We start from the raw sequence: 12,440 nt of genomic DNA, 5'->3' as shown, positions 1-12,440 counted from the left end.
CCACCTTTGCTCAGAGTTGCCTGGTGTTGCACTACCTTACCTCAGTCCTGAAGATATTTTCAGGCGAAAACTTTTTATTATTATTATTATTATTATTCAGGCCTCCATGGAGTCAAAAGACTCATCGTGGGAGGTCCTTCCTATGAAACACAAAGTCTATCAAGACTCATCGAGGGGAGGTCCCTCCCTAAGAAACACAAAGTCTATCATACCACTCATTGACCGTTCTCACTCTCACCACTCTATCAGGCAATGCATTCCATGGTTCAACCACCCTCCATGCAAAGACCACTCCTCACCCTCTTGCTCACAGTTTCCTTTCGTAACTTCCAGGGATGGCCTCTTGTCATCACTCCTTCCCGCTGTTCAACCAAGCGAAAGAACTCCCCAGTGTCAACCCTGTAACCACCTCTCAACAGTTTAAAAGTCTCAATCATATCACCTCTCCTTCTTCTATCCACCAAACTCTGCAGTCCACATTCCCTCAGCCGATCCTCATAACTATCATTGTACAGTCCTGAAACTATCTTTGTTATCCGCCTTTGTACCCTTCCCACAGTTAATTTATCCCCTTCAAATCCTGAGGACGAAATCTGAGAACAATAGTCCAAGTGTAGTCTGATCAGGGTCTTATACAACGGAATGATAACTCTTTTATCTCTGCAGGTCAGTGTCCTTCTCATTATTGCAGCAATCTTCTGTGTTACTGTGTTAATTCACCACCTTTGCAATATGTCCCCTAAATTTCAGGTTTCTATCAATCATCAAACCCAGATCACTTGTCTCCCCTACTTCCTCCAGTATAACTCCTCCCATAGAGTATACAGTGTCCCATCAATGTCTCCCAAACCTCAAGACCTTACATTTTGCTGCATTAAACTGACACCACCATTCATTTGCCCATCTATCTAGCTTATTCAAATCCTCTTACAGGGCTGCCGCATGTGCATTATTACTAATAATCCTTCCCAGTTTTGCATCATCTGCAAACAACTGAATATCCCCTTGCAATCCACCGACAATGTCATTGATGTAAAGGTTAAACAATATAGGTCCCAGTACTGAGCCCTGTGGGACCCCACTTGTAACCCTCTGATTCCTTGAAACTGCCCCCCCATATACAACTCTCTGATACCTATCGGACAGCCAATCCTGAATCCACTTTGTTTGCATACACTTGGATAAAGGATTAAACTAAATTTATTATGGGATACAGTTCAATGAAATGAAAAAGAGAACAAACATTCTCTCAAAGTGCTGTCTTGGATTTATGGAGATCTACAATGATTTGACTGAAGGTGATCTTAAAATGACCATCTCTTAAATTTGGAGTAAACATATGCAGACATACTTCATGAGGTTCAAGAAGTGCTTCATGGTTAATGCTGATTCTAAAAATAGTCTTATGACGTTTATGTAATGTAATGAAAGTAAGGAACTAGAAGTGAAGAATACCAGACAAAAGGTAAGAGGCAGTGATGGATTTTAGACCAAGAATGATAGTCAGAAGAGTGAGCATAACAATATGAGTCTGGAGAATGTGATTGTGAATATGGGAATGATTAAAAAAGGAAATCTGAGTGTAATTACAGAAGCATGCCTGACTGACAAAGCAAGAGCTAGTGTGACTGCAAAAACAGAAGAAAGTCTGACTGGTGAAGCAACAGTAGGAGTGATTGCTAGAATGTATGAGTTAAAGAATGAAATTATTAAGATGAGAAAAGAAATGAGGCACATATAGAAGTAGTGAATGATTCAAGAATATCATTATATAGAGATTATATCATAAAAAGTGTAGTGGATGTGAGGGTGCAAAAGGTATATTTTCCGGGAGGGAAAATGAACAGGGTGATTGAGGCACTAGATATGAGAAGAAAATGTGTGAGAGAGAGTTAGTGGTTGTAATGAATGATTTGGTTGGGGATAGATAGAAAGTGAGATTGGATATCAATAGATTACTGAGGAGAAGGAAAGACAACAGCATGATAGGAAGGATAAGTTGTGTGTGTTGCCAAAGTACGACAATGATGAGTTGCAGAAGAGAGTACAGATCTTGAATGGAATATTAGTAGAAATGTGTGATGAGAAAGGAGTGTAGTTTGTGAATGTGTGGGACGAGTTTGAGGGATGAATAGAACTGTATAAGAGCAATGGACTGCATCTGAATGGTTTTGGAGTGAGTCATTTGAGAAGGTTGCTGCTTGAAGAAAGTTTAATGAGTGATGCAAATAAGGTATCAGTGGATACCTTAATCAAAGATAATGTGAATAAGCAGGAGAGTGGACTAGGTGAGAGTGATGTAGCTGTGAATGCAGAAAAAAATATGAGAACAGGAAACTAAGTTGGACAGGGAAATGGGATGGGCCATGGAAGTCAAGGAGATATGGCATGAAAAGAGTGGATTCTGAAAGTGGTAATGAATGCCTGTATGTGGATGGTCAGTGTAGGAATGGAATGGCCAGGAATGCATGGATGGGTTGAGTCTGGGGAGTCTATGTGAGACAGACAATGAGCAGGTGATGAGGAAGAGCATGTGTGGAACTGATTATAGACGAAAAAATGAATCATTATCTTTATTTATGAATGCCAGGCGTGTCAGAAACAAGGGAAAGGAAATTGTTGCATTGATTGAGTTTATGTGCCCCAAAATAGTTGGAATAAGTGAAACATGGTTGAATGAGAATGGCATCTTGGTGGGAATAGAAATGGAGGTGATACGATGTTTTTCATGATTATAGGAAAGGCAAGAAGGGAGGGAGAGTGCTGATCATGATAGTAGGGGAATTGTGTCTGCACACATAGTATTTCTTTCTCTGGAGAACGTAGTGAGATACATACAATGTTCTTTTTTTACAAACATATATGTTTACCCAGTATTTAAAAAAAATGTTCAATCCACATGCTCCATTAAAAATTCCAAATTAGTAAACATCATTATAAAACTGTGACAAAAAAAAGTATCTATCTTTATAACATGCAGAGTAATCTATAGTGCTATAATTTTAAGTGAAAATTAAGCTTATGCAAAATGAAAATCAAAGGTGATATTTAAAAAATATAAAACAAAAAAAATCAGTGCTTCTGCAAATCAGCATTTTTACTTAATTTATAGGTTTAATAAAAGACAACTTAGATCCTAGAGTTGGCTATTTCACATCCTGAAATTCATGAGTGAAAAATTCTACCTGGACTACATTCCTTGATGTGCAATCTCAGGAAGGTTGAGTAATAATAATAATAACTTGAAATTTTTAAACTGGTATATTGAAAAATTTAAAGGACACTTACCTTGGATAAATACCTGTACCCCTCAGAAATAAAGACCCTAGAGCAAACCAAAAGCTACTATTCACTGACAACTTATCAGATTCCTTTGTATCAACAGACCTGATTCTGTCAGGTGCTCCAGTAAATCGACTTACAAAGTAGATTAAGATGCTAATGGCAATGTATGCTACTATAATACATATCCAAACGTCATAATTGAAGGCATCAAGAAAAAAAAAAGGTGACGACCCAAGTACAGATTCTGAAGTAGACTGTATTTTTCTAATCACTGCATTAAGTCCAACAATCAAGAATGGTTTAGTAAAATCCACAACCTCCTCTCGGGCTAAGGAAATTGACAGTGGAGCCACTGCAATATCAGCCACCTAGAGGTAATAAAATGCGAGAAATTCAATACTTAGTGATATATTAATTTTTTTTCATAAAAATATTATATTATACAACAGATTACTACCACTACAGCATCATGGGCACTATGTGACATATTATTAACACTACTCTGAAAATCCATACATTCTTTGTGAAATATGTAATAAAATTGATCCCAGTAATCATTATTAAAACTGAGAATGAGGCAAGCCACCTCACAATAGATCACTTTCCAGAGAAGATCCCTAGAAGTAGTTCAATACTAAACCTCACAGAAGATGCTGGAACAAGCCAAATGTGTGTGTGTATATCAAGTTTCTGAGAGAGAGATGGGTGGAGATAAAGAGAGTCAGGGGACTCCATGGAGATAACAATTTTAATTTCACAAATGTGGCTGCTTGTGTGGTGATAAACTTAAATATTTGTTTCTTTTTTGTATTTATTTACATTAGAACTAATTCAATACAGATAACTATTTTACATGTTTACAAACAGATGACAAAGAAGGTGACTACATTGCCTCTGATGGGGAAAAGTGATCATGTTGTCTTGACTTTGGAGGTAACAAAACATGTGCAAATTCCAAGTAGCCACCTCATGTGTAGACTTAGGAGGTAGCTTGAAACACCATGGCATACAGATATGCAAGGGAAGGATGTTCACAGTGCATGGGGTTATCTGGAGGAAACAATATCACACTATATACTCAAGGTCAGAAGGTAAATCGGATAGGAGTTAGATGGATCGGTACTATCATTAACCATAAGCTGCAACCAAAGAAAATGTTGTGGAGAGTATATAATGTGAAAGGTGACCAGCTAACTTGTGAACAGTACAAGGATTGCACAAGAAAGGTGATTAGCATGGTAAGGCATAATTAGATTATGAGAAGAAATTAGTCGAATAAGCAAAAGGAAATACCAAAGAGTTTTTTCATTATATGGCAAGTAGGAGGAAGAATGACTATGGAAGGATAACTTTAACGATGCAAATGGCAGAGAGGTAATGGAAGCAGATGAAATTGTTGTGCTACTGAGTGATTATTTTGTAAGGGTATATCATCCAAGTGATACACGGAATGATGTGAGAACAGAAGTTGAAGAATTGGAGGTACTTAGTACATAGCAGAATCTGAATGCAAATACTGCTGTGGGATTGGATGGGATATCAGCTCATGTTTTATGAGCTGATTTATGATAGAAACATTTAAGTTACTTAAAGCTTTTATAGAATTGATGCAGGGGAAATGTTTCAGCATTTGGCTAGAGAGACCAGAATAAGGAGTCATCCCTGGAAGTTGAATAAAGATGTGGTTAGTAGGGATGTTACGACTAGATATTTTGCTTGGAGAGTTGTGAATGAATGGAATGGGTTGCAGAGTCAGTTGTGAGTGCTTTGTCTGTTAATGCAGTGCTTCCCAAACTTCTGGATGTCAGGGCCCCTTTGGAAAAATTAAAATATTTCACGCCCCCCCCCCAACAAAATTCGTAATATAGACATATATTATTATAATATTTATTGTATATATTCAATACAAAACATACACAGCGAATATTGCAAAAATCAAATGCAAATATTATATTTTTAGCATCTTACACGCACATTTAACATGGCACACTATCTTATATAGATAAATATAGTGTATAGATAATTTGCAGTACAAGCACATGAAAACGTAAAACGATTAGTAATAAAGAAAGAATTAAAAACATAAAAGAAGTTTAATAACAATTTAATGTGTTTCAATACTGCTACACAAAAAGTCAATATCAGGTGAAATATTTGAAACTGCAATTCTTAGATTTCTGCTTTTAAATGAAACTTATATGAATAAGCATATATTTACTAATATTCATTAAGTGCCGAAATATGCAGAAAGCAAAATTTGTGAACCCGCACCAATGTGTGATTTTTTTTCCATTAAAATAAAAAAAATAACAAAAAAGAAATAATAATAAAAATTAAATACGTTTCTAGAAATGCAATTTAAATAAGTTTCTTTTAAGATAAAAAAATCTACTTAGTTTTAAAACATTTTCAATTTGTTTTCATTATTTCACCCCCCCCTCAACAAAACCTACGGCTCCCAAGGGGGGCCCACAGTTTGGGAAGCACTGTGTTAATCTGTTCAAGGAGAGGTTTTGTAGACGGATTAGGTCTCCTACAGTGAGTCTTAGGACTCCATGGAGGTGCCCATGTAATTATTATTATTATTCAGGCCTCCATGGAGTCAAAAGACTCATCGTGGAAGGTCCTTCCTAGGAAACACAAAGTCTATCATACCACTCATTGACCGTTCTCACTCTCACCACTCTATCAGGCAATGCATTCCATGGTTCAACCACCCTCCATGCAAAGAAACCACTCCTCACCCTCTTGCTCACAGTTTCCTTTCGTAACCTCCAGGGATGGTCCCTTGTCATCTCTCCTTCCCGCTATTCAACCAAGCAAAAGAACTCTCCAATGTCAACCCTGTAACCACCTCTCAACAGTTTAAAAGTCTCAATCATATCACCTCTCCTTCTTCTATCCACCAAACTCTGCAGTCCACATTCCCTCAGCCGATCCTCATAACTATCATTGTACAGTCCTGAAACCATCTTTGTTATCCGCCTTTGTACCCTTTCCACAGTTAATTTATCCCCTTCAAATCCTGGGGACCAAATCTGAGAACAATAGTCTAAGTGTGGTCTGATCAGAGTCTTATACAATGGAATGATAACTCTTATCTCTGCTGGTCAAAGTCCTTCTCATTATTGCAGCAATCTTCTGTGTTACTTCACCACCTTTGCAATATGTCCCCTAAATTTCAGGTTTCTATCACTCATCAACCCCAGATCTCTTGTCTCCCCTACTTCCTCCAGTATAGCTCCTCCAACAGAATATGTAGCATCCCATCGATGTGTCCCAAACTTCAAGACCTTACTGTACATTTTGCTACATTAAACTGATACCCTCTTTCATTTTCCATCTGTCTAGCTTATTCAAATCCTCTTGCAGGGCTACCACATTTGCACTATTACTTATAACCCTTCCCAGCTTCACATCATCTGCAAACAACTGAATATCCCCTTGCAATCCACTGACAATGTCATTGATATAAAGGTTAAATAATATAGGTCCCAGTATTGAGCCCTGTGGGATCCCACTTGTAACCCCACCATACACAACTCTCTGATACCTATTGGACAGCCAATCCTGAATCCAGTAAATTCATATAATAATATATCTGTAATACAGCTCTAGCTGCTTCCAGCATTCCAACAATGGAGAGAAGGCCTAATGATACCATTATCCAAAAAAAAAAAAAAAAAAAAAAATGTTATCTAAACAACTCAGAAATTATAGACGAATCATGTTACTTCCTACAACACTTAAAATCCATAAAAGAATGCTTTTAAACTAAATTAAGCCTTCCTTTAATCTTAAACGTCATAGGTTTCTCAAAAAACCTAAGGATATTCAAAATTCTCAGCATTAGTAAGAGGAAAGTTCTCAGTCACCTCTCCATTAACTATTACTCTTGCATGGTAAGTCTGAGATGGTTGAAAGCAATAAAAGAACCATACCAGACTTACCAAGCAAAAGAAATTGTTAATGGAGAGGTGACTGAAAAAAAAACTTATCTGAATTCCAGATAAGTTTTTTTTTTTTGACTACTTAATTGTGAATTTTGTTGTTTATGTGTAAATGTTGATGTAAAACTGTGCTGTGTAATGTTTGTAATGTGTGTAACATTTGTAATGTGTGTGCACTTATTTGAGTTCAGTAAAATCTTTAAATTTAGAGTGAAGTATACTGACCTGCATAGAAAGCAAGATGGTGGCTTTGTCTATGCATGAGTTGAATTTTGATTTTAATGGTTTTGTGAAATGTGAAGTGTGCTATATGTATTCATTAGATTATGTCAATAAGTTGTGGGTATTTTTAAAGTGGACAGAAGGTAGGTGTGTGTGTGTGTGAGAGAGAGAGAGAGAGAGAAAGAGTGTGAGTGAGTGAGCAAGAAGTACGATTTGAATGATTGGCAGTTATGTACCATGACTGATGGTGACAGTAGCAAGAATGTAATGAGAAGAATAAGTCTGATAGCAAAGAGAGATATGGTGAAAGAGCAGCAAATGTGTAAGTGAGTGATCTGGGGAAAGAAGCAATTGATGAGGAGGTATGAATGACAACAGCAATACAATTGCAAAAGTTGAAAACAGCAAACATAGTACAAATGCGATGAATGACATGACAGAGGAAAATGCAAAAGATGAGGAAATGGTAGAAGAACAAAGAAAGAATGGTAAGGAAGTTAGCATGGAAGATATGAACATAAATTAAGATTAAAAAGAGAATTGGTAAGGTTGATGAATGAATGAACTGAGGCATGTCCAGAGTGAAATATGATTAGAGAGGAGATTGGTAGCTGGAAGAGCCAAAAGGAAGGTGCCAGTGAAAGGTAAATGATCGCTGCAGAATGGTGGAAAGTAGTGTAATGTTGTATGGGTACTCTATGGATGTGAAAATGGACAGGTGTTAAAAGTATGTCTGAGAGGATCAACAATAGGAAGGATAACTGAGAGGGAAGGAAATGCAGAGGAGTTGACTATTCAGGTTGGAACAAATGATTTATATGAAAGTGTGAATGGGGTAGCACAGGATTTGCGATCGTTGCTAGAGACAGTGAAGTGAAAGAGTGTGTGTGTGTGAGCGAGAGAATTGCGAGCATATTGCAAAGGGATGATAGTAGAGAGCTGAGGAGAAGAGCAATGATCATGAATAGCATGATAGCTAGAATGTGCAGGAAGAGAGGACTTCAGTATGTAGATGCATGAGATAAATTTTGAAAATAGGAAAGAGCTGTTTGCTGTAGATGGTCTCTATTTAAGTGAGAGTGGTAGTGTGATATTGAGTAGATTGTTGAGAGGAGCAGAGTGTGTACAGTTTAGGGAAACAAAAACTAGACAGTGGGACTGTGAGTGTAAGATACTAGAATTGGAGTGAGATAAGGGACAATGGAAGACAAGATAAAGTACAGGATTGGTCTCAATGGGACCAACAGATTCAAATTACTTGAAAGATGGATAAGGAATTGTGAAAAGGAAAAGAGGACAAGGGAGAAACTATTGTACTTATACACCATTGCAAGGAGGATTAGGAATAAAGTGCAGAGTTTATAGCCTCGATACAGTTAGTCAATCTGTCAAATCATTAGTGTTAGTGAAACATGGTTAATGGAGAATGACATACTTGCAGGAACAGAATGTGGTGATTATAGCTTTTTTGAAAAGACAGAAAAGATAAAAGAGGAGGTAGGGTATTATTGATCATTTCAGAAGAGTTGTGTCCTCTCAGTATGAAACTTGAATAAAACAGTAATGTTAATGGCTTTGAGGCCATCTACTGGGAGGCTGAAGTAACTACAAATTTTAGATATTTAGTGGCATGTTGCTACAGGTAAAATGGAGAGGGAGATGATACTCAGACAGATGAGACTGGTGACTTTAACTATGGCAGCATTGACTGGAATCATATGTGAGTAAGAAGATTGAATTCCTTGAGGTACTTAGGGACATCTATCTTCTGCAGCATATAGTTAAAGTAACAAATGAGACTAGAGTGTTATGCTTAATAAGATCTTCTCATACAGTGATAATAGCAGATGTTACCATGATGTCAATTAGGGGAGAGTGATCATGTGGTTCTGATATGAGGAGTAGCTAGGCAGATGCAAGCTTCACAGAGGAAAAGAGATGTGCAGAATTACAGAGCAGGAGACTCTGATAAATTAAGGAAACAGACTGGTGATGTGCAGTGGCTAAATCAGTTGAAGGGGAGAGAAATCAGTAGTGTCTGGGACTTGGTCTGGAATGCAATCTGACATCGCCATAAATAAATTTATCCTCCAAACGATGTCATAAATGACATCGTTTGGAGGATAAATAAAGTAGGAGTAAAATGGATGAATCAAGAAATTGTGTAGGAGTTTCTGAGAAAGAGGACATTATAGAGAAGATATAAAGAACAGGATAATCCTCAGCAGCATGAAAATTATAAGGTGCAGACTAGGAGGGTGACGAGTATATTAACGAAAGAGAAATTGTCGTATGAAAAGAGATTGGCTGAAGCAGTAAAGCAAAACTCTAGAAAATTCTACAGTTGTGTTGCTAGTAGAAAACAGGGTGAATATGGAACACTAACTTTAGTTGCTGGAGGTGGCACATGAGTCACATCTGCCAAAGATATAGTGGAAATGTTCAATGGGTATTTTGTTACACACATACACATGTATTTCATGTGTGTGTGTGGGGGGGGGGAGATTAAGAGTGGTGTTGAATAGCAATAGAATGGAGGACAGAAGACTAGCAGTTCATGGTGATATCCCATCCAGTTCCACAACCTTATTAACCCCTTAACGCACTCAACCGAATTATATATGCACGTAAACACAAGAAAGATATTTAATTAACCAAATATTTCGGTCTGGAAATAGCAGATCATCCTCAGTGGTATTACAAGAACAGATTTAAAAAATACAAGCTAGAATACTAACAATAGATCATTAAAAATAGACACGCTGTGTGATGTTATATCACTAAGTATGAAACGAATATTTTGAAGTAGAGACATGACTGGAAAAAAAAAAAGATAAATAATTAACGAGTAATCTTGATTAGACTTTTCCAGATTTTTGACATAGATATACAGTCATTACAATTTAGGTTGGGACAATAGAGCAAGGCCTCTACGCTTTCCTTGAACAAACATTCAAACCTATAATGGGATCTATGCAAGAGGCGAGTCCTGGACCAAAAGATGTTGTGGTCAGTTTCAATCCCGTGTTGAGCCAATCCAGACTTTTCAGGTTTGTTGTGAAGAATAGAGAATTGATGTTCTTGGATTCTTTTTTCAAGAGAACGTCCAGTCTGTCCAAAATAGGAGAGATCACAGTTGCAAGGAATTTGATAAACTCCAGGAAGAGATAAAGTTGAGCATTTGTCTTCAAGAGAAGGAAAATGAGAAGATATGTTAATAGGAGAATATGTAGCTGTTAAATCATATTTTATTAAAATTCTTGTGATAGGTTCTGAAATACCAGAGATATAAGGAATAGGCACTCGATGTATTGAAACTTTGTTTTGTGGAGGATTATAAGAATTGAGAAGATGTTGAGTACTTTTTTCAGAAAAGCCATTGAGTTTCATGTGTTGTTGGATAGTAGAAAGTTCTTTCTGTAGCTAATCAAAAGTAGAACAATTAGTTTTGGCTCTTCTGATGAGGCATTTTATAATTTCTGTTTTTTGACATGGATGATGGGCTGATTCTTTAAGAATATAACAACCTGTGAACGTTGGTTTCCTGTATACTGTAGTAGTAAGAGTATTTGAAGGTGACCGGATGAGGAGAACATCTAAATTGAATTGATACTGAATCAGCCTATCATCCATGTCAAAAAACAGAAATTATAAAATGCCTCATCAGAAGAGCCAAAACTAATTGTTGTTCTACTTTTGTTTATCTACAGAAAGAACTTTCTACTATCCAACAACACATGAAACTCAATGGCTTTTCTGAAAAAAGTACTCAACATCTCAATTCTTATAATCCTCCACAAAACAACAAAGTTTCAATACGTTGAGTGCCTATTCCTTATATCTCCGGTATTTCAGAACCTATCGCAAGAATTTTAATAAAATATGATTTAACAGCTACATATTCTCCTATTAACAAATTATCTTCTCATTTTCCTTCTCCTGAAGACAAACGCTCAACTTTATCTCTTCCTGGAGTTTATCAAATTCCTTGCAACTGTGATCTCTCCTATTTTGGACAGACTGGGCGTTTTCTTGAAAAAAGAATCCAAGAACATCAATCCTCCATTCTTCACAACAAACCTGAAAAGTCTGGATTGGCTCAACACGGGATTGAAACTGACCACAGCATCTTTTGGTCCAGGACTTGCCTCTTGCATAGATCCCATTATAGGTTTGAACGTTTGTTCAAAGAAAGTGTAGAGGCCTTGCTCTATCGTCCCAACCTAAATTGTAATGACTGTATATCTATGTCAAAAATCTGGGAAAGTCTAATCAAGATTACTCATTAATTTTTTTTTTTTTGTCCAATTATGTCTCTACTTCAAAATATTCCATTTCATACTTAGTGATATAACATCACGCGCCATGTTCTATTTTTAATGATCTATTGTTAGTATTCTAGCTTGTATTTTTTAAAACTGTTCTTGTAATACCACTGAGGATGGTCTGCTATTTCCAGACCGAAATATTTGGTTAATTAAATATCTTTCTCGTGTTTATGTGCATATATCATTCAGTCTTATGTCACAAGTATCCTTAAAACACACACTCAACTGAGTTAACTCAGGTCCAAGAAACTGAATTTTTTTCCGTGCACCCGAGTTAATACGGGTGACTGTGAATTTTGGTTTCACATATAAATACAACCGAATATACACTAGACAATTTTTACGTTATATTTATTATCCTATCATGGATAGTGATTAAGACTGGTTATTTAGTTCAGAAGATGAAAGCGGGAAACGTTTCTAGGCCATAAAACAATTTCTACATTTTTCAAATAATGATGAATTTGATCCAGCAAATCACCCTCACCCGAAACTCACCCAAAGGAAATTGACGGAAGAAACGACCGCTTTCTGATTTTTAATTGGTGCATTAAGGGGTTAAAATCAATGTTATGGGACTGAATGGGATGTCACCACATACTACAAGAATGTGCAAAAAAGTTGTCAGATTTCTATTGAAATCTGACAGTAAGAA

The 12,440-nt window shown here is 36.7% G+C and overlaps 1 protein-coding gene across 1 annotated transcript in view; it reads right to left on the bottom strand.

Moving 5' to 3' along the window:
- LOC150100135 (glutamate receptor 1-like) overlaps window positions 1–12,440 on the bottom strand; it is a 227,060-nt gene that overhangs the window by 86,083 nt on the left and 128,537 nt on the right. The window contains exon 10 of the mRNA XM_090402506.1: window positions 3,289–3,653. Within this exon, the coding sequence (XP_090258632.1) occupies window positions 3,289–3,653 (365 nt within the window). The remainder of the gene's footprint in view (window positions 1–3,288; window positions 3,654–12,440) is intronic.

This window comes from Typopeltis vanoorti, chromosome 13 (assembly GCF_054136105.1).
Source record: "Typopeltis vanoorti isolate ZY-2024b chromosome 13, IOZ_Tvanoo_1.0, whole genome shotgun sequence".
In the NCBI taxonomy this organism is placed as follows: Eukaryota; Metazoa; Arthropoda; class Arachnida; order Uropygi; family Thelyphonidae; genus Typopeltis; species Typopeltis vanoorti.
This window is presented reverse-complemented; position numbering and strand designations above follow the sequence as displayed.